Source organism: Acanthochromis polyacanthus, chromosome 5 (genome assembly GCF_021347895.1).
Source record: "Acanthochromis polyacanthus isolate Apoly-LR-REF ecotype Palm Island chromosome 5, KAUST_Apoly_ChrSc, whole genome shotgun sequence".
Classification (NCBI taxonomy): Eukaryota; Metazoa; Chordata; class Actinopteri; family Pomacentridae; genus Acanthochromis; species Acanthochromis polyacanthus.
In genome coordinates this window covers 5,493,002-5,515,847 of record NC_067117.1, presented here as the reverse complement: position 1 = coordinate 5,515,847, position 22,846 = coordinate 5,493,002, and the positions used below count along the sequence as shown (strand labels likewise).

The following is a 22,846-nucleotide window of genomic DNA, read 5'->3' as shown; positions in this document are numbered from 1 at the left end:
TCACAGTTAAACGCATATTGACCAGGCCTGCTGTCTTTCTCACCCTATCTCTTGATATTAGCGTTTTCCCTGGCAGGCAGTTATGGTTTTAAAACTTAAAGCAATAGATCGGTTTGCGTAATGCGTTTCCCATTTGTTTCGCAGGTCTAATGCGGCTGAGGTGTCCTGTGGTATCGTTAGCTGCGGGTTTCTATCGTAAAGAATGCTGTCATCGCTCTAAACGCGTCTAAAGTTTCATTTTCTGGCACCATCATGTTTCTGAAAATAATCCGGGCTGTCTAATGGAGGTGGATCAATGCGGATGGATCGGTCTCATACATTTCCTTTTCATATCACAACTTACACCACCTCAGGGAATCTGCATTTATCTCCATATTCGATAATGAGAGGATCCATTTAAGACGGTGCTTTTCTTTTCTCTGCTACTTGTACATATTTGCTTTCAGTTAATCTGCTTTCCACAGAAGTGCTCGCAGCTATGTGGGGCTGTGTAATTTGAGAAAGATGTGTTGGTAAAATCTTCCATTAGATTGAAATAACAATGAGCAAATGGAAGTCTTAATTAAATTACTTGACTTTTCTTCTTGCTGTTTGCGTTGCTGTAGCTAATTCCTTGACCAGGCATCGTACATGAGCTTAATACTTCCTCTCTGTGAATCTTCTTAAAGGATCTTGTGGTCTTTGGTGTTTTTTGTTGTGAAACTCCGTCAAATATGCTGAGACGTGTCCATGTAAGATTGCATTGTGTATTCCAGTATGTGAATCTTTGCTTGGTTTTAGTCATTGCAGTAACACCTTAGTATTATTTGCATTTGATTACACAACTGTGCTGAGATCATTTTGTTTTCGAGGGTGGAATGAGGTCAGGCCGAACAGTGAAATCAGCAGAAATTTACCGGCTTATTTAGTGCAGTTGCAACTGTACCTCGGCTCAAGCATTTTCTTTTTCCACTGCGTCAAAGCTTAGTTTTTTTTTTTCCAGGAAATGGTGAAATTCTGCCCCGGCGTGAGGACCTGTAGCTGGGCCCTGTGGGAGTATTCTGTGTCCTGCACTCCTCATGGCCTCACATTCTTACCCCTCCTCCTCATCCCTCCTCCTCCTACTCCTTATCGTCCTCTTTTTCTTCTTCTGTCTTTTGAAATTGGGGATTGATCTGCCCCCAAGACACAAGGACAAACCCAGATGAGGCGTCTCAGTTCAACTCCAGGTGGATGTGAGTGGCGGGTGGCAGGGCGTGTGGTTTGCTTTTCAGCTCGTGCTCTTGATGTTTTAGCTTTGTTTGGGACAGTGTGTGCTTGATTGGCTCCATACCTCATTTTAAAAAAGCAGAATTAAGACACTGTGATTTTACACCGACGAATGGTTTTTGCATCAGTAGCCTGTTTTAAATAAGCTTCCTGCCACTTCTGATCTTGAATGATTTCATTACTCCTGGATTTTGGACTCTTCTAGGACTGGACTTGTGGATTCAGATTGCCGTCTTGTTTCTAAGTATTATTGCCGTCTTCATTCCTGCCATCATGCCGGTCCGGATCATGTGCACCATCTCCTTTTCGGCCGATGACGAGCCCGGCAGAGGATATGGCAAAGACGGTTTTGATGACCACTACAAGCGTGTTAAAAAGAGCTACGGTGACGGGGACTCGCAGGAGTACCTGGACGGGTCTAGTCAGGTGGATGACTACGCTGACGAGGAGGACAACGTCAGCGAGGTGGACGACCTGGCCGCTTTCTTCAGCGGCTGCTCGCTCCACGGTGCCAACCACGTGTTTGTAGAGGACAAGAAGTTCGGCATCCGTCAGGGTTTGTGGGCTGTGGTCTTCACCTTGGCCCTGTCTGCTTTCTTGTATCAAGTAGCTGACAGGGTTATTTATTACCTCCAGTTCGATTACATCACCATGCTGGATGAGAGGGTGGCCAACAACATGACCTTTCCTGCCGTCACCATATGCAACTACAACTTTATCCGAAAGTCTCAGATGAGCTACAGCGACTTGATTTTCATGGGCCCTCTGCTGGGCTTCGAGGAAGGCATGGCCCCGGGGTTCCCACTGGCCCCGGAGCCGGACCGCCCGCCAGGCTCTCGCTTCAGCCTGGACGAGTTCTACAGCCGTACTCGACACCGTGTGGAGGACATGCTGCTGGAGTGTAACTTCAGAGGTTTAGAGTGCGGTCCTGAGAACTTCAAAGAGGTAAGATACTCCTCACAGTGAAGAAGAGTTTTTAGAGTGGTTTCAAATATTTCATTTTTGGGGGGATCATAAATTTATATTCGGATACCGTCACAACAACTGAATATTCTGATAATGGGGTCCAGTCCGAGTTGTAATGTTATTTTCTATCTACTGAGCCTGCACTGGAAAAAATGCCCCTCTCAAAACAAGAAAAAAAAACTTATTTCAAAGAACTTTTACCTTGAAATAAGTGGAAAAAATCTGCCAATAAAACAAGTGAAAAATGACTTGGTGAAATTTCTTGAAACAAGATGTGATATTTAGAATATTGAGATCTTAAAATTAGCTGGGAAAATGTATTTTAAGCTTTATTTTACCAGGATTGTCAAGCCTAGGTGTCTTAACCTCATCTACGGCACCAAAAATATTGTTTCCCTGTCTGAAAAAAATCCAAAAATGCAGCAAAAAAATTACCCCAAATTTATAAAAACTTGCAAAGTCTTTCGGAAGAAAGTTCCTTAAAAGTTTCCCTTAAAAATTGTATTTAAAAAAAGTCCCCAAATTTGACAAGAAATAAAAAATTTAATAAAATGAAAAAAAACATGGAAATTGTAAATATTTTCAAAAAAATGAATAAAAATCTGCCTAAAAAAACTAAAAATATCTAAAGTGATGACATATTTATCAGTAAAACTTCTAATATTTTCTTTAAGAACATTCAGAAAAAAAATCAACCAAAATCCAGCGAAATTCGCTGGATTTTGGTTGATTTTTTTTCTGAATGTTCTTAAAGAAACATTTTTTTAACACCCCCCCCCCATCAAAAAATGTTTTTTAAAAAAAATTCCCCCAAAATTTTGAAAACGTGTAAGTGTTCACTGTGATAATCATAATTTTTTTCCACATTTTCAAACTTTAAAACGGATCAATTTGACCCACAGGACGACACGAGGTAAACCAGATCATTTCAAGATTGTTTGACTTAGCAAGATATTTAAGATGCATTGTCTTAAAACAAGTCCCTCCATCTTGCTGAAATGTCACTTGTTAAGTGAATTTATCTTAAATCGAGTGGGATGAGACTTTTTGACTAAAAACAAGACAAACAGACTTGGTAAGATTTTGAGGGTTGCAGTGTGTGCCATTTGGAGGGAAGTGAAACACAGTACATCTTGTCACTGGAAGTAGTTTGCACTGTTCAAACATATAAACGTTACCTTACTACAGGTACTTGTTTCTAAAGCTTTATGTTGTGAAAAACTGATTTGGAAATTTGTGTTTCTTGTGCCTTAATTTGTCATTTTGTAAACATGTTATTTAATTTTGCTATTCTTTTAATTTTATTTTATATTGGAAAATATCAGAATTTGCACGTTATTTTACATTTTTGTCTCTTTGATCACAGCATTTCTAAAAAAAATCAGATATTACAATCAAACAGTTACTCATTACTTCAGTAGTCTTTTCACCAAATACTTTTTACTCGAGTAGTTGTTTTTTTTTTTTTGGGATGACTGCTTTTTACTTCTACTTGAGTGATATTATTTTGAAGTAACGTTCCTCTTACTCGAGTACAATTTTTGGCTTCTCAAGCCACCTCTGTTCGAGAGGCATTCCATCTCTTAGACTTGATCGTTTTAACTGATTGGCAGTATTCTCCATGGGGATCTTAAATTGAAATGTCTTCCAAAAAGTGGGAGAGTAGAGTCGAAATGATGCTGGATTTCATTAAGGAATTCTGTTAAAGTGCATTGTGAAATTATAGGAGCATCCAGTAAAACCTACGACTAAAAACTAAAGTGAAATGCCAGGACAGTAGTTATCACCGAACAGGACGTTGTAGAGAATTACAGATATAAAAGGAAGTGTTTATTTATTGCTGTGAGGTCATTCAGTTACTTCCATTTCCGAGTCGCTGCTGTAAATAAAAATGTTTCAAGTCAGCATGTCTGCTTTAGTAAAACTCCACTCTAAATTCCAAAAGAGCAGACATAAGCAGGTTCCATTACTTAAAGTGGCATACTTGGCATACGGCTGTTGTTATTGAGTTAAACGGGCACTGAGGGGAATCTCTGTGTAGCCCAGAGGAACCGGCCTCTTGCCAGACACACATTTCCAGAATTTTTGGCATTTGGCGCGCGTCACATTGGACACAAGTGGAATACTAAACTGCCAAATAGTGTTGACGATATCTCGCCATTGCTCTATTGATTTGCTTGACCTTTGCACAAGTTCTGGACAGATGTGTGCAGACTGCTAATGGAGGTGCTCGAGTTACACGAGACTCATTTACATCGGTGTGTAAAAGCACGACACACCGCTTCCCACTTTAGAATTATGTGACAACACAATGCCTTCGTTAATTTACAGTTTGTTTTTGTCATTAATTATCAAAGAGTTAGCTATAGCGAAATTAAAATAGCTGTAGTCGAATTCCTATTTTGTGCAGCCACTGGTGCTGAGGTGATTAATTGCTTTAACGATTAGTCTGTGTTTCCGAGTCATTTTTCAAGCTAAAATGCCAAAAAATTGCTTGATGTCTCTCATTAAATGTCAGCACTTACTTTTTTTGGCTGGCTGTTTTACTGCAGAGTGAGGAAAATGTTTTTTAATATGTCAGCTTGACCCTTGATAAGCTATGATGACTCATGAGCATATCTATATTTATATATACTATAATTTATCTAAGAATAAAAGGCAGAGAGCAGCCGAGTGGCTTGACGGTAAAAATCAAACAGGTGAATTTCCGTCAGGATTTTCAGATCGTTGACACTTAAAGCAGCTCTGACATTCTGGGGTTGGGAGCTCCAGAAATATTAGAGCTATGCAGGGCTATATCTTGTTAACTAAGATGTGGAGGTAAATAGAAAGGAAGCGCTCCAACATATATTATTACACCTGAGCAGATCCTCAAGTGTAGAACCAAATCATTAGAAGTCAGAGCATCGTTAGGGCAGTGTGTGCAATTAAGATGAAACGAGCAATCCCGCAGTGAAACAGAGTCATTGAGACGATGAAGAACAAACAACGGTTTGAAGATTAAAAATAGCGTACACAGCCATGCAGAGCTGTTTTTGTCTTTGGGGAATTTTTTTGCAGACTAAGACAATTTCAACAACACGCACAGAGAGAATGCCTAGCGAGGGCATTCTCTCTGTGTTGACACAAACAGGCAGCACGACTTAATGTTAGCACACAAACAGAAAGGAAGACGGTGTTTGACAGCAGGCTATAGATCTTACTCAACTTGTCTTTATTCGGGGTTCAGTGTCTGATCCAGGCAAAACTTGAAGAAGAGCCCAGGTCAGGCAGTCAGTGTCGCTAATGGAAAAAAACGGCCTACGAGGCTGGTGTCCTTGAGGTGAAGCAGGCCTGCTGTCATCCTCTGCTGATGTCGGATTCTTAAAAACAAAATACTGTGACTTCTGAGCAGTCTGCCGTTTTATTAGGCAGTGAGCAGGTTTTCTTCAATGACAGATTTAACTGCGTAGTTCAAAACTCATTCTTGTTCCTGCAGCGTCTCACATTGAAGATCTCAATATCATACGCATCTGTGTGAGGCTGTTAGAGAATTTTGTGCTTATATGATAGTGTCGAGAGATGAACAAGGACTCAGATTTAGATTCTGCAGACTCGGATGGCTTAGATTGAGAATAAGGTTTACTGATATCTAGGGTTGGCCCGAATAGCAATTTCTGGGCTCCGGATATTCAGCCTCAATTAATGATGAGTGTCCTAATATTGGGTTCAGATCGTAATGTCTGACAGCGGGACAGACGAATTGACGAGTCGAATACCGATCGTGCAACATCGTCCGACGAAGGGGGTGGGGTGCAATCCAAATATTCGAATCTCAAAATAAATATTCGGATACCACCGTCACGACCGAATATTCGGATATTTGGATATTCGGGTCCAGCCCTACTGACATGAGGAGAAATGATACAACGAGCAACACAGTGATGTGAGCACTGGCAGCATCAATTCTGAGGATTCTCTTGGACCTTATAATCTGAGTATGGGCTTTCTCCCAATTCCTTATACTAAGAATGAACCGATTTCATTATGCATTATTTTAATAAGGAATGCAATAGAAACTCCAGCTAAATCACAAGTATTCTACTTACAATCAACTTTTATTTGATGTTTAAGGTCATCGAATGACACTGAATAACAACAGCGATCAACTCAGTGGATCTTAATAAGCTGATACGCGTCTGGGAGGAATTCTCTGATCGCACTGATGTTTGTTGTGCTGCAAGTGGTGGCCACACTGAACACTTGTAAGACAGGAAATAAACATTGATTGTGAGTAGAATACTTGTGAATTAGCTGGAGTTTTCGAAAGCTTTTCCTTATTAAAATGCTGCGTTATGAAGTCGGTTCATTCTTTTTGAACAACCGTGTTTAAGGAATTGTGAGGAAGGCCGTATTCAGATTACAGCCCAATATGGAGGCAGCTTGTTTGCTCAAGAACGTCAGCCAGACAATGTCTAATCATAACCACGTCATGGTTTTGGTACAGCATTTGTCTTCGCAGCATCTGCCTTTCTCAGGGCCATATTAAGCACAGAGAGAGCCTAAACATGCTTAAAGTCTCAGCTTGGGAGAAACAGATGGGAACAAGAGTAGGATAATTTGAGGTGACATATAGGATCTATAACTTGATTGAAGGTGATTGAAGCTGACAGATGCAACCTGCATGATATTCTGGAATATCTTCCACTTACAGCTGCAAGGAAGTGCTTCAATGAGAGGAGAGAGAGCAATTTTTCCTCCACAAACATTGTCCTTAAAAAAATATTGTTTTAAACAGATTTTGGTTTAAACCGGGGCTGCACAGTGGATTGGTGGTTAGCACTGTTGCCTTGCAGCTTGAAGATCCCCGGAACCTTTCTGTACGGAGTTTGCATGTTCTCCCTGTACAAAAATAACTGACTATTGACTGTCCGTAGGTGTGAATGTGAGTGTGATTGTTTGTCTGTATATGTAGCCCTGTGATAGATTGTTACCTGTCCAGGGTGTCTCCTGCTTTCACCCTAAGTCAGCTTGGATAGACTCCAGCCCCCAGCGACAATTTTTGAGGATTAAGTGGTGTATAGATAATGGATGCATGGATGGTTTAAAGCCAGTAATTCTGAATGATGCATATGCTGTAAAATGCTTCAAGCACACAAGGTAAACATGCTGAATGTTGTGCAAAAGCATTTTATTCGCTACATTTTAATTGAATGCCTGTCAGTTAATACATTACACTATTGTTGTGAATAAGTGGAGCACTTAAAAGTGCTCCCTCATATATCTGAGATGACTATTATCATTGCAAACATACATGACCCACACCGTTTTCTGATGTCGTTTCTGCATTAAAGCTCTTAACAGCATTTGACTGATTTACACTCAGCCCTGCGTAGGGCTGTTATTTTATACATTATGTGAGTTTTGTTTTGTGTTTAGTTTTTGAGTAAATGCTGTGTGCATGCTTCCAGGTTTCACGGTTGTTTCTGCATTAAGGCTAAAGCGCTGAATAACACAAGTGACAAGTAATCATTTCACTGTCAGGTCTAATGGGACTAATTATAGCCATTGTCAGTTTGGCTTGAACCCCTCTGCATTACAGCCTCCTACTAATATAATCATTGATTGCTCCTTCCGCTCATGCACCTCCGTGCTGCAAACACAAAAGCGGTGCTGTCTCATTGTTTTGTCACTCTGTTTCCAAATCATGATGCTTTGAAAATGTAAAAATGTGCTCTGTGTTGCCTTGACAATGTTCAAGAAGAGGTTTCATAAGCAGGTATTTAGGGAAAACATCCGCGCTAACCGCTGGATAGAAACAGCTTTTTGGGAAGAATCCAAGCCTAAACATAGACTAGATTTTTTTGGTGTGTGTGTGTGTGTGTGTGTGTGTGTGTGTGTGTGTGTGTGTGTGTGTGTGTGTGTGTGTGTGTGTGTGTGTGTGTGTGTGTGTGTGTGTGTGTGTGTGTGTGTGTGTGTGTGTGTGTGTGTGTGTGTGTGTGTGTGTGTGTGTGTGTGTGCCGAAAACACACCTGATATTGACAATAGCATGCTGAGATATTTTAAGTGAAGTTTTGCATCATTGTTGGTGCACATTTCAGCATCAAACATGAAGGGCTTTGAATGTTTAGAAATCCATCTAGCCATGAGGTTTTGTTTTTCCTACATAGTCCTTACACCTTAGTCAAACAAGTTAATCAGCTTTGCATATTTATATCCCCAATATGCACATTATTAATTAAAACAGCAAGAGTAAGCCTATTTCATGGAAGTTATTGAATGCCTTTCTGGGAAATTACAAATGGAAATACAGATAAGTTGGGGCAAATGGCAGAGCAGAAAAAAGCAATTGATATAAAGAGAAAAAAGAATAAAGAGAGGCTTGCATAACTGGAGACTCACTAGCTATGTCCTTGTGCCATGGAAGGCTGGGTTGTATCTTAAGAGCAGGCTAACTCACTTAGTGCGGATTAATATATTTCTGCTGCCTTTTTCTTCTGAAAAGCAAATCGATGAAGTGTGTTTATTTTGCGTAATGTGGTAACTGGCAGCATCAATGCTCCCTGAACCCCTGCTACTGCCTGTTTATTATATCTCCTAAACAGCCACTAATGGTGCCACTGACTCCATGGCGGCTGCATTCAGAAGAGGAGGTGAAGTGATTGATTGCTTTCAGTCTCTCTCAGCCTCTGGGGCTTTTTGTCCAGCCCTCCTCTGGCATCTTTCTCTGGCATTTGGGCATGTGAATGTATTACTCGGTGTGTGTCTGTGCATGCTGCAATGAGCTCTGGCTTATGGCTGGGTCAATAGTGAAGCTTGGCCGGTGCCCTGCAGATAGACAGTTCAGGTTGCAGCATTTCTGACCCAGAGCAGAATGTGAGCCCCCCTCAGAGCAAAGATCCAAATCCCTGCTTCCTGCTCCAGCCCCAGCCCATTAGATACAGCTTGACTTTCTCCCAAGCTCAGCATTGTCAACAGGATCAGCCAGTGGCTCTGGTTACGCCCTTCTCCTGTCTCCTCAAGAGCATCTGTCTGTATACTCCGGGCCCCGTCTCCAGCAAACAGATAGGCAGACAAACTGCAGGGGAATATTTTCAGAGAACGGAGAGTGAAATGCCAGGACAGGCTTCGCCATCTGGCTTTGAGCTGTAAATACTCGTTATGGTTCAGCACTTCTTTTAAGCAGCCAGCGGGAAAAGATTGTATCAGTGAGACTGTAATGTAATTATCATCAAGCATATGCCATGATGAATTAGATGCTAGTTTAGAAGAAAGGAGCACAGTGGATCATAATGTATGTACCACCAACAAAGACTAACTGAATATTGCACTGTGTGTTGAGCTCACTTTGTTCTTTCTCATTGTGGAGCAACTTTCTCTACACCTTGGCCAATTAGGCAAATTAAACTGTCACTTCTTCAAATGAAAATTGATTTCTGTGGATCTCTTTGTAATGTGTAGCCATTTTGTGTTTATTTATTACCCATTGTGTGAGTTAAATGCGTTGTTTGGAGCTTGAGCTATGGTCATTTCTTGCTGTTTCATTAGCTGGTCTGATGGTGAGATCCATCAGGCGGTACGAGCACAACAACACACCGGTGCGGCTGGAAAACACGCTTCTGTGGAGAGCAGTGAGCACTGCCTCATCAGTACAAGTGTTGCTTTAATTGTTTCTTTCTCGCGGCTACGCCTGACCCCGTGTGAGCAAATTGAACCAAAAATAATGGATTTAAAATTTCAGCTTTTAGAAACGAGTTGGAGGCTCAGACTGAAAGTGGTGATTACATTTCCTGGCCTTGAAAAGCCGTGCAGCGCTGAAACGCTTCCTCCCCTCCGTGAGGTGCGACACAGAGCCATTACACGTGTATGCTAACACTCAAACTGAGATAACCGCCTGTCATTTTCTCTGTGATTATTAGCTGTTTTCACATCAGGGGCTCAGAGGTGCCCTCATTTGTGTACATCTATCACAATTACAGAACTACAAAACGTAATTGTAATTTTTCATCTTCCATCAATAAATCTCATAATATCACGTGTAATACATCACAGAAAGGCCTCTCATCTCTCTTGCCATTTAAAAACAGTCTGATGATCTCATTAGTTTAACTGGTACCTCTGATATTCATCATCTTTCTACTTTTCAGCAGCTCATTTTCTCTTGCCAGCATGTGCAATTCCACTGTTGCTGCCAAGCGCTTATATCAAGCAGTGATCACAAGGGGGCAGTGTTACACAATCATTTAGGACCCGAACTGGCTGTCGTGGAGTTCTTGGCACTGAGATGCTGCATACTGTCCTGTTTTTTTACGCTTTTTGTTTACAAAAAAATCACTCAGAAATATGCTTAATCCCATCTTTAAAAAGCCCTTTGATTCCCACCACAGTACAGCATCAGAGCCGCCGAGCTGCTATGACCGCTATCCATTTAAAGCCCCGTGTAGAGGCAGAGCAGCTGCCAGCGGAAACACAGTCGTTGCATTTTGTAGAAAGAGCTGTTTTCCTCAGGGATTAAACTCTATTTGTGTGTTGCGGAGATTAAAAAATAAATATTACAAATTAAACACGATTTGTTCAGTTTGAACGGCCTTGGCAGAAACCCATCCTTCATTCATTCCCCCTCTCTTTCTCTCTCTCGTCAGATCCCACACTAAGACTACAGTCCAGTAGGACGAGCATCGTGGCGCTCTGTCACTGTGTCCTATCTCTCCCTCTATCCCAGTGATGGATCAGTGTTTTTCAAATGCACCCATTTTAATTAAATCTCTCATCAGTCTTCTTTGGAGGCTGGTGACAAGAGGTGCAGTGTTACTCACTCCTCCTAAGATGAGTCCAAAGGGATACAAAGCCAGGGTCATTTAAATTAGACTGATACATCGCTACCTCTCTTCAATATCAGCCAACACTTCATACCACAAATGCTAATTAATCATGAAGGTGGCATAAATGAAAGGACAGAACTTCCACTTCGCTCCACCGACTAAGATAAATGACGCCTAATGATGTTAAAATGAGGGAAACTGCAGTCTTGTTGGAGCAATTATATATGAATAAGACATATGACAAGTGTCCTATACAGTGCCAATAGCCACTTTCACGTAGCTAATTAGGCCGATGAGAGGGCCTTAATGGCTTCTTACAAGATTGTTCCCTGTGTTTTATAGCAGAGCTGAAATAAAATGTTTGACTCCGGTTGACAGAATGGATGTCAGAGGAGCTGTAAGGAGGAAGGTGGTGTCCGTATGAGAGCACTGGACTCTGCCTCGGTCTTCACTCTCTGAAACTCTTTGTGTTTCTTTCTTCTGGGCTTGTTCTGTGTCCACATTTTTGGATGTGTGCTCTGGAGACGCACCTTCACGCACACACATAATTCATATCTTCCTGATACCCAGTCTGTTCATTCATGTCCTCTGTACTGGACATTTGTTTTTGATCTACATCTTTTAACTTATTTGAGCTACCCTACTGAATCCTGATGTGCTTGATAGAGGACATCCTGGCCTTTCCAATGATATCTGAAGTGATTCTGTGGGATGAGGGGAACTTTGTTTTCATGCTGAGATAAAATGGAGACGGCAGCAAAATGCGCCTGTCAGGAAAAGAGAAAAGTTAAGTCAAAAATTGTTAGGATATCGCTGTTTTACCGACTCCAAGCGTATATTTTCTTGTTTACGAACATGTCAGGAAATGTAAATTGGGCTCAGAGTTCAGTTAAACTTTTTGTCAGGAAAATAATAGCCCCTTTGTGAATGTCAGCTGTTATGGACATGAGAACCATTTAACGGGGTTAGCTAATAGCTAACTAGCTAGCTAGTTCTTTGTTTGCATTCAAATTTCTGCCCACAAACACATTTCTTTGTGGGGTAATGAACACGTTGAACGTAAAGTAATTAAAGTAATAAATAAGTAGTTGTTTATTATTATGTTTCATTCAACCTCTCAAATTTTGACACCATTGTTATCTAATTTAGTTTCTTAAAGTTTCATTAGAAAATGGATCGACGTTCTTATTTTCTTGTCGGCCTATTTTGATTTAGAATTGTCGCTGTTTTCTAGAGATTTATATATCTTTAAATAAAAATATTTGTATAAATTGTGAGTTGTTGTTTCAGCTCCAAAAAGGCAGGAAATCACAATCTCAGTTCTCAAGAGGATATAGTAATAAGCCATCTATTCTCATCTTGTTTCATGTATTTGCAACGACAACCGAAAAGAGGCGTGTGTGGAGAAGCCTGTCTGCAGGCTAGACTTTGTTTGTGGCCCAATTGGCATTCTCTGCCTCTCTTCTCCAGAGTTATATACAGTAGGTGACTGCATCTGCTCTGGTCAGCAGGACTCCATTGGGAACTGGGTGGCTCTTTGTTGCAGAGTGTAAGAATCAGCAGGACATCTAAAAATCCCCCCAGACTGGTGCAGTTGGTCGTGTGCTCTTATGTGTTTATTTCTGTGAGCAAGAAAAAGCAATCGTGTCATCTCTACGTAGGGCTGGGCGATATGGCCAAAAAATAAAATCTTGATTTTTTTTTTTTATTCATCTTGGACGATTACGATTTTTAGCGAATTTTGTTGTTTCTTTGCTGTCTGTTTGCTATGGCTAGTGCTAGCCACGCCGCACTCCCGTAGCTGTGGTCACTCTTCCCATTCTTTAGGATGCCTCTGCCGGAGGTGCTGAAAGAGGTTAGTTGTGCTGCTACTCTTCGTTTTCACAGTACTTTTGCAAACCATACACATGACTAGTTTGCTCTGTGTCAGTCTTCTCAAAGCCGAACCACGATGTAACATGAGGCCCTTTTCTCGTGACCAACTCTTCGTCTGCTGTTTGTCCGCCATGACGGGGGTGTGAGTGTTTTGGCGGAAGGAGATGAGAGGCGGAAGCAAACGCCAGTGCACAAGTCATGAAAGGCAAAAGAAGAATCTGTATTGTAATATATTTAAGCTCGCCTCGATTTTACGATTTGGCAAATTTTCAAATCGTCAGGTTTTAAAAAGGCGAATTAATCGAATTAATTTGATTTATCGCCCAGCCCTATCTCTACGTTAGAGAAAATGCATGAGTTCTTATTTAACGTCACTTCCAGCACTTGACTCTTGTTCTGTAATGTTGAAACATCCCATTAATGACATTGACTGGTGAGTGTATGGATCAGAATCTGTGCTGAACTTAAGGTTGCAGAAATCAATCATTGGCCACAAGGGGACAGAAAAAATCCTATACGGACACGCAGGCCTTAACGTAATATCACCGGCTCTATTAAAACCACAGGAATGATGTAAAAGATTTGAATTGTAGATGTAGGTATTTCACAGCAGGATTACATGATAAATATTGATCAAAGGATAGATTTAGGTTTTAAGTCGGTCATAATCCAACAGGCCCGCTTTGCTTCATAATCCACATCCTTTCTTCTTGATTGCGTTGCTCTTGAAGTATTCACTGCACCGAGGTGTCGAGCATACTAAATGAAACTGCACAACTTGACCTTTAGAGCAATTACAGGCTCTCGTCTGTGCAGCGAAGAGTGAGCGACAAAAGAAAGGAAAAAAAAAAGATTGGAATTTTTATCAAATTTATCGTAGTTAGAACCTGCTTTCTGTAACACTGCTCCTCCTGTATGAATTACTCAGGAAGTCGTCACTGCGTTAATATCTTAATGTTAAGTATCTTTACACGAACACTTTATTGATTACACTGCAAAAACTCCAAATCTTACCAAGTCTATTTGTCTTATTTTTAGTCCAAATGTCTCCTCCCACTGGATTTAAGATAAATTCACTGAACAAGGGACGTTTCAGCAGATGGAAGGACTTGTTTTAAGGCAACGCATCTTAAATATCTTGTTAAGTCAAACAATCTTGAAATGATCTTGTTTTAACCCTCATGTCGTCCTGCGGGTCAAATTGACCCGTTTAAAGTTTAAAAATGTGAAAAATATATTTTTACAGAGAAAACTGCCACATTTTCAAAATTTTTCAGGAAATGTTCAAAAATGTTTCTTTAAGAACATTCACATAAAAATCAACCAAAATCCAGTGAAATAATTAGAAAATATTAGAAGTTTTACTGATATATATGGATTCACTTTAGATATTTTTAGGATTTTTTTTTTGGAAGATTTTTACTAGATTTTTATTTCTTGTCAAATTAGGGGATTTTTTTTTAAAGAAATAAACTTTTAAGGGAAACATTTAAGTATTTTTCTTCCTGAAGATTTTGCAAATTTCAGCAATTTTTTTGCTAAATTTCTGAATTTTTTTTCAGACAAGGCAACAATACTTTTTGGTGCTGTAAATGAGGACAACAGGAGGGTTTAAGACGCTTAAGCTTGACAATCCTGGTAAAATAAAGCTTAAAATAAGTTTTTCCAGCTAATTTTAAGATCTCAGTATTCTAAATATCATATCTTATTTCAAGAAATCTTAGCAAGCCACTTTTTACTTGTTCTATTGGCAGATTTTTTCACATATTTCAAGGTAAAAGTTCTTTGAAATAAGTTTTTTTTCTTGTTTTGAGAGGGGTGTTTTTTTCCAGTGTAAGTAATGGTTTTTGTTTCCATTTGGCACGTTTTTCACCAGTGTCTAAGTCGTGCAGTAGCTCATCATCATGGCTCTGATACTGCGAGAGTCCAGAGAAGCTCCTGTTTATGAAGAGGTACGTCTATAGCCAGCATTTTGTGGTGAGAAACATGTAAAAACATAGCAGTTTCACAGTTTGATTAGTTGTTCTTGATGTAAGATGAAAATATCTGCAAGTTATAACACATTAAATAATGGAAAATCGACAAAATCTGGTGAGAAAAAGAAAGGCACAGCATGTAAGGCCAGCCCTTATAATGACCGAGATGAGAAGTTAGCAGTAAAGGTGGTAAAATTCCTCTGGAAAACAGTCCAGGGCTCAGAATGTTAATACAGTGCTCCAGAGCATACATTTATTTATTTTAAAGAGCTGTGGTCGCTGCAATCACTCCACCTGTCAGCAGGCTATGAAGAGGTGTTTTTTGTGGGGAGTGGGGACAAAAAAAAATGAGTCCTTGTTCAATCAACATTCAATCAAAGCTAAAACAAGACTTCTAACATTCAAAGTCAAGTGGTTAGAGCATTTCCACGCCTGCATAGGTGCTATAAAGCAGTTGCGGCTGGAAACAACTACAATTTTCCTCCGACAGTTGCTGATTTCTTTTGCCCAATTTAACAATGCGTGGTGAGAAGCAGAGCCGCTACAAAGCGATCCCAAATGATATTGTTAGTGTCCATATGCCATGGCTGTGGTACTAGAATAGACTTAAAAATGCAGCATGAGGAGTCAGCATTCAAGGCGCTGTTCTGGGTCCCGACATAACCTCGTTGTTTGACAATCTGAACACATATCTGCCCAGTCACTGTGAGACACTTTAGACAAGAGCGGCAGCCAACTGCCTTAAATGTAAACGAGCTCCAAACTGTAAACAGGCCGTCATGAGCAAATGTTGGTAGAAGGTCTGTTGATTGAGACGATGCGGTTTCATCCCAGGATCTGAAGACTCGACGCCTGCAGCTCTAGCGCTGTTGCCTTTGGGCGACACAACAGGATGGCTTGATTATGTTATTCAGCGCCGCAGCATAATAAGCACGGCTGATTCAAATCTTAACGCCAATAAGGAGGAGACGGCGAAAGAATTACTGACTCCAGCAGGGAAGTGTGCCCTCTTGATTCAAAACCCGCACCTCCCCATTCACAGGTTTATATCAGCGCATCATTGTTCAGCCAGCTTCAGACCAGGAGTTATTAGAAGAGGGGGGGAAAAAAGCAAATAAATCATTCCAGCGATTCGCAAGTGTGTCTGTCGCCCCGTTTGCACACATACACAACATACAAACTTTCTCATTGAAGGCATCAGCGATCATATTGCTTTCAGTAAATGTATCTCCACAGGGACCATTATACTGCAGTCCAAAATGAAATCAAAATGAAAGATCCATTTGGGTGCGACCCGCCGTGCAGCTTCAGACTGACTGTTTTATGCTTTCGTGTGCAGCAGGTGTGCATGTCAGGGAGTTGTCAGCCAGTCGGACAAAGATCGACCCTCCTTCGTTAGTCCTGCTTCCACTGCATGTCTGACATCTCCCTGACAAAGGAAGCAGCACAAACACACACTCGCCTCTCGCCAGAAGTTTACCGGCGTATGTGGTTGCAGAACAGGAGGGACAAACGCACATTTTGGACATTTAGAAATTCAGGTGAAGTATAAAAGCGATACATCCAGGAGAGGAATTTTCAATCCGTCAGAATCTGCTGGTGGATGCTAACCGATAAGCCTGTGATTGTAAGGTCTTTTTAAGCTGTGGAGTGAATGAAGTTAATAGAGCGTGACAGGATGTCTCCTGAGGATCTCGCTGTTTGAGGAGTTCTTGATCGTTCTTATGCTGAATGCGAAATCAAAAGCAAACTCAGGGATAATATTCTGAGGGGATAAGGGAGGTGGTGGTGCGGGACTGGAGGCATGTATTTCTTTTAAGTTGGTTAAAGAAATGCACTAGTAAAACTGCAAAGGGAGAGGGAAACTGTTTATACTGCTGCTGTTAGCGTTGAAAATGTGTTTCATGTTTTTCAGTCTTTGGTTAAGTGTGCAGACGTTAATGATATGCATGTTTCAGTAGCAAAACTGAGTGAGTGGCTGTTACCGCTAATATCTAAAAAGCCACTACAAGGTTTTTTAATTAGACGTGACTGTTCTGGTTTTGAAGAGCACACATACTTTGTAGAAACACTGAATCAGTATCGGATCTCATCTTGATTTTATTTGACTTGGCGCATCAAAAAAGAGCCAGAAAATGTAATTTTTTTGGATCTGAAATGTTTACTACTGATTTGTACAAAATCCAAAAGAAAAATTTTGCCGTGTCATTCTGTTTGTTATAGATTTTTTTGCATCAAATTTGACACATTAGGCCTTTTTGGTGACTTTTTGTTCACAACAATCTAAAACAAAACTCCAGTTGCTGACATTTTCAATGGAATTTCTTTTTCTCTCTTCTTCCTTTAGTGTTTTTGACATCTAAAAATTATTCAATATAGTATAGCGATTATGATTTCAGAGGAATTGTCATTGTAAAAATACTCAAAAAGCATTTGAAGATGGCATTTATTCACTAATTAAGTTAAGTCATCAAAGTAGTGTGTTTATGACATTTTCAATGTAGTTTCTTTTTCTCTCTTCTTCCTCTAGTCTTTTTGACATTTAGAAATAGGTCAGTATAGTACAGCGATTATGATTTCAGTAGAATTGTTATCGTAAAAATCCTCAAAAAGCATTTGAAGACGGCATTTCTTTCATTAGTTAAGTTAACTAAGTAATTAAAATAGCATGTGTTTGTATTTTCATAGGTATAATGTAGACCACGTTGAAAAAAATGCCGATTTTTGTAAAAAAAAATTGTAAAAAACGCTACATGCCGATTCAGTACAAAAGTTATAAACCTTGAGTATCAAATTTGATAAAGACCTTTTAACACAAGTTAATTGAAATACAAACAATGAATTACTCGGTAAATATGTATTCTTTCAACGCAGAGAATACTTCTTTTTAAAAATGATTAACAACTTAGACGTTATTTTTGCCGATTTTCCTAAAAAACGTGTGTGGACGATTTCATGAGGAAAAGGGGCAAAATATGATTTATATCGAAGGACAGGGACAAAACAACTGCTCTTTGTGTCTTCAGTCATCTATAGTTTTTTTAGCTGTTTGCCCAGAAAAAGCTACAGTACATACAGTACCTCCTGCTAAAAATATCACGATGGAAATCTTTTTTTTTTTTTTTCATTTCACTCTCACAGTAAAAGGAAATAAGCGCATCGCCCCCGATGTTGAACTATTCCTTTTAGCAGATTAATATTTTTTGTCTGCGTGATTTCACTCTTAAAGCTGGTTTTGCACAACTTTTTGGTAATTGCCTGCGATCTTGAAGCTCTCGAAATTAGCCTTGGCCACTCCAATAATACATTTCTTAAATCACCATTACTGTGAGTGCTTATGACAGCCACATAATTCTGAGCAGCTCAGGAAACTCACCTCCACAACTAATAAAACAAATGGATGGATTTAGTTTTACAAGAAGGATTCATTTGTAAATGTCAGACGGAAAGGGACCATTTATTTCACAAAGGGCCATTCATTCATTTCTCCCTGAGCGGCAAATAGGAGGCATCGGGCCTGTGGGGACCGGGAGACTGTTTGCTGTAGCTAGTGGCCACAGTCTGAAAGTCATTCATCAGAACCATTTCCCCCTTTCCCAAACTCTCCCTTGCCCAGCTGTCATGATGCTGCCGAGATGAATTAGCTGTGTCGTCCTGTGTTTCCCTGTGCAGGCAGGGATAGTCTCATTGCCTTGTGTGCTGTAAATATAAATCTGCTTCTTGCAGCCACAATAGTTATACAGTAAGACTCCTGAATTCCTTTTCACGTTAAGGCACTGATGCATCACACCCCACCAGTAGACACGGTGTTGCTGCCACTCTCATGAAACATTGGGGGGAAAAAGAGGCTTTAGAGGCCAAGTGTGCTCGGCTTCCAACAAATTCCTATCATATGCCAGCTGTTCACAGTATTTAAACATCTGCTCTGAAGCTGGCCTGTGAACGCCACACTAACATTACAATAGTTGATTTTTGAAGGGTTTTCAAGCAGCAAAAAGTTATCCAAAGCAGCTTTACATGCTGGTTTTAAAACAGCTCAAGGGCTTTACACTGTGCCTGACGCAGCCTTGTAGCTTTACTAAACGTACAATCACTGTAAAAATGGGTCAACACAGACTTTAATAGCAGACGATAATTTTAATATATTCTTTAATGACCTACCCACATCTAATGTGTGTGTGTGTGTGCTTATGTTTGGTGGTTTTAAATGTGACCATACTCAAACCAAAAGTACCAGTTGTCAGTCCGTGCAACATTTTGTTCCACTCGTGAACCTTAAAAAACTGAAAAGCAAGAAAAGAAAATACACATAACAATCATGACCCTTTAGGAAAGCTAGCAGCTCTCGAATGGAGTGACCAACTTGAAAAATGAAAATAGAATTTGGGCTACACCAGGCCTTGAAAATAAGAAATTACATATTAAAACATATTTTAACAAATCAGTTAAATATCTGATAAAAGACTGATATGGGACTGATGCTGTATTTGGGAGACAGTGAAACACCTTTGGAATCATGACTGCAAAAGTCTTACATATAATATCCTGATAATAAAAGTAAAATGCTGTCTTCTTATCTACAATGTAATTAAATCAAAAGCACTGAATGAGAGCATGTGTCCAAACCACAGATTGGTGGTGTATGAGGCATAATATCACATTTCTATGAGCCTCATGTAAATTATGACAGTCAAACATGTTCTACTAGTTCATATCACTAATTTTTACTGCATTCAGAGCAGTCAGATCTTTTTATTATGATAGTTTAATAACCAAGGACACAGTGTGGCTCTTCATGCTTTCTATGCTCAGAGTGCTGTTGACAGCATCATACAGTATCCGGCATTGTTTCAGTGTCACTGCCTGAAGCTTGCAGTGAGCTCCTCTGCTGCTTCCACTCAATCTCATCTCCTGCACTGTTTTCACGGCAGATCGCCGCTTACCTGACGCAGTGTTTAATTCAGCCTTATCGCTCGGTAAATTGAGAAGCTATTGGAAAAGTGGCCATTGTGAAGTTTGCCCCCTTACAGCGGGTCGTGTACACAATTATCCTCAAAATTGTCTCTGTAAATCAGCACCTGCTCCTCTGTCAGCCCCCGCAGCCACAGGACCCTGACTGCTGCTGCCTTCCATGCATCCACCCCTCTTTCTCTCTCTCTCTCTCTCTCTCTCTCTCTCTCTCTCTCTCTCTCTCTTTGTTTTTTTGTTGCCTGCTCCCTTGTGGATGCCTTGGCGCCAAATATTCTCAGCAGGAGACAGAGAAGAGACAGCAACAACCCAGAGGAGCAGAGTGAATATGAAGATCAGAGGAGGCGAGGAAGAGGAGAGAACAAAGGTGTAGCATATGTGAGGCGAGCTTGATTTAAAATGTAAAAACACACGGTGGAGGATGGCAGGACGAAAGGGAAATGCATTGTGTTTATGGCCCCAGCAAATGGAGAAGGAGTTGTACTGTAAGCATTGAGGGACAGAAATGGACAGAAGAGAGATAATGATGGAGGGAGAGCCTAAACAGCCAAGTGCATTTCAGAGATAGAGCTGAAGGGAAAGGTTGAGAGCGGAGCTGGGTGGTGTTGCTATCTTCGTTGTATGTAGTTTGACTCCACTCGTGTCAGGGTCCAGGTTGGTGAGCCCCGCCTGATCTGGACTCACAATGACGGTTTGATTAAGTGCCGAGCGCCTCGACACCCCGGTGCTCTCGCAAACAGCCTCTCTGCCAGCAGTGCATGCAGGCAGAGAGGTTTATATACCCCACGGCATCCACATGTCGCACAGGGTATTCACGTTTCTCCTCTCGGTCCCTTTTCAGGTGCAGAATTATTGAAAAATGTGTCATTTCAGCAGACGGAGGTATTTTTCACAGATGCAGTCAACAGGTAGTGTAGTTATAGGCTGTCATGCTTTAAGTTGTTTCCCAAATCATCCATGGTGTCATCACTCACTCAGAAGAATACTGTTATACTACAAAAATATGTAAAAAGCTACAGATTTATTGAAATGCAGAAACATCTAAATACAAATATGATGTGCACACAACAGTGGAACCAGTGAAAACGCCCACATTTGCAATTTATGCAACAGAAAGCCCCTGAATCACCACAAGTGTGCAGTGGCTGTTTATACAATTGTATATATATATATAATACATCACCAACACATCTCCTCAAGTGCAGGTACTTGTACTAATCTGACCTTAGCAAAAGGTAAGATGTATATACACAGCTGTCTACAAAGGGCAGAGCTGTAGAAATACATAGAAAATATAATAACTACATAAAGAAGTCAGTTATAATAAAGGAGCCTGAAAGAAATCTGTAGCTATGTATAAATACAGCAAAGTCAGAACTGTCCAGCAGTCGACTCAATGCTAAAAACTTAAAAAGTATGTTTTGTATTCTGCAGGCAAAAAGGTGCAATCTCTACTGGTTTGCTAAAATGACTGATAAGACGTGACGTCAAGTGGCAGCTATTAGATTTCTTTGCTTGTCGGTGCCTTTTCATTCATCTTTAGTGGGCTTTTAAGTGTTCGCTGCTTGACTGACCTCACTGATTGAAACCGAAGTCTTTCTCCCATTTTCAGGAACTGTCAAAGCAAAAATCCGCCCCAAACACAGCTATATGCTGATTACTCTCATTCACATTAGCTCCTAGCGATCAAGCAACTAATGCTCTGTGGTGCTTCAATGCCCGTGATGGAAATTCATGACATCAGTTTGCAACGGATACTGACATTTGGGGACTGAGAATGTTCCTGTAATTGCACCCCTTTTTGTTTCATTGTAGTGCTGCTGACAGGCCCGAACTCAAAAATGTGTCCATAAATTATCAATAATAACGACGGTCCACATCCGCTCTGTGTTTAACAGCTCCGGGATTTGTCTCAATAGCATCACTGAAATGACTTCGCTAGAGACAGACTTGCACTCTGAGATGAAGGTTGAACTGTCTGATTATAGTAATGCCATGCATGCAGCCTTGGGATTGCTGAACTCTGTGTCCTTTGAAGAAATAAGTAAGCAAGACTTTTCATATCCTCAAAACGTCTGCCATGGGAGTATGCACAACTTTAAAAAAAATCAATAGCATTTTCTCCAAAGTCTGCATTTCTTGCCCAATACTAATGAAATAAGCTGCTTTTATATGTGATTTCTTTTATATTTTCTTGATTCACTTTTGATTACATCAGTGAAAGGCGTGCTTGAAACAACAGCTCACTTTATCCGTCTTAAAATGTGGGGTCTATTTCGAGGAGCAAACAACCCAAATTCTTTTTTTTTTAATGTCACAGATGCTTCAGCGTTAATAGACTAAAGTGACATGCCCAAGGTCCCCAAACAAATATCCCTGTTTGCTTTCATAATGGGTTCATTAGTGAAACTCTTTAGCCGCGGTTTCAAAGCAGAATGCATTTGTTATTCTGTTGTTGTTGTAACACTTGTTGTGGGATTGTGTTTCTCTGTCGAGCAAGTACATCATTATCCCTTCACCCAGACGGATTAGCTTGTTGCACAGAAGCTCTCCGCCGATATGTCTCTCTCTTGATGAGCTGGCTGGGGAAACAGGGTTGAACAAATGCTGCTAAATGCCACAAGTGTCAGGATCCATCTCCTGTGAATTCTGATGCACCACCTACCATGTTATTTAAAAAAGTTATCTTCAGTAATCTGCAGTTTATCCTACATTATTTTAAAGTCGAACCAGTGACTTTTCTGCTTGCGCCAGTGCAGAAAGTACAAATTTCTTTCCTCATGTTAGTCTGGTTCTCTCCCTTTCCAACTTTCCATTTCGCTGCTATGCAGTATTCTGAACATGGCTGCATTCAGTCAAGCACATCTCGATTGCCATGGTGTGACTCTTGAATACTGCATGCGATGGTGCACGGTGAGACCATGGTGGGCCCACAGCTGAGCAACCATTCCCCATGACACCCTCACTCGTTGAAACATGAGTGATCACTACAGCAGAAGACTTGATTATCCT

The 22,846-nt window shown here is 40.5% G+C and overlaps 1 protein-coding gene across 2 annotated transcripts in view; it reads left to right on the top strand.

The window, feature by feature from the left end:
• Window positions 1-22,846, top strand: part of asic1b (acid-sensing (proton-gated) ion channel 1b) — a 195,821-nt gene that overhangs the window by 125,534 nt on the left and 47,441 nt on the right. The window contains exon 1 of one of the 2 annotated variants that reach the window (XM_022206771.2): window positions 1,497-2,193. The exons of the other annotated variant lie outside the window; for it this stretch is intronic. Within the exon in view, the coding sequence (XP_022062463.1) occupies window positions 1,522-2,193 (672 nt within the window). The 5' untranslated portion in view covers window positions 1,497-1,521. Of the gene's footprint in view, window positions 1-1,496; window positions 2,194-22,846 lie in introns of those variants that run through there. 2 annotated transcript variants of the gene reach the window in all.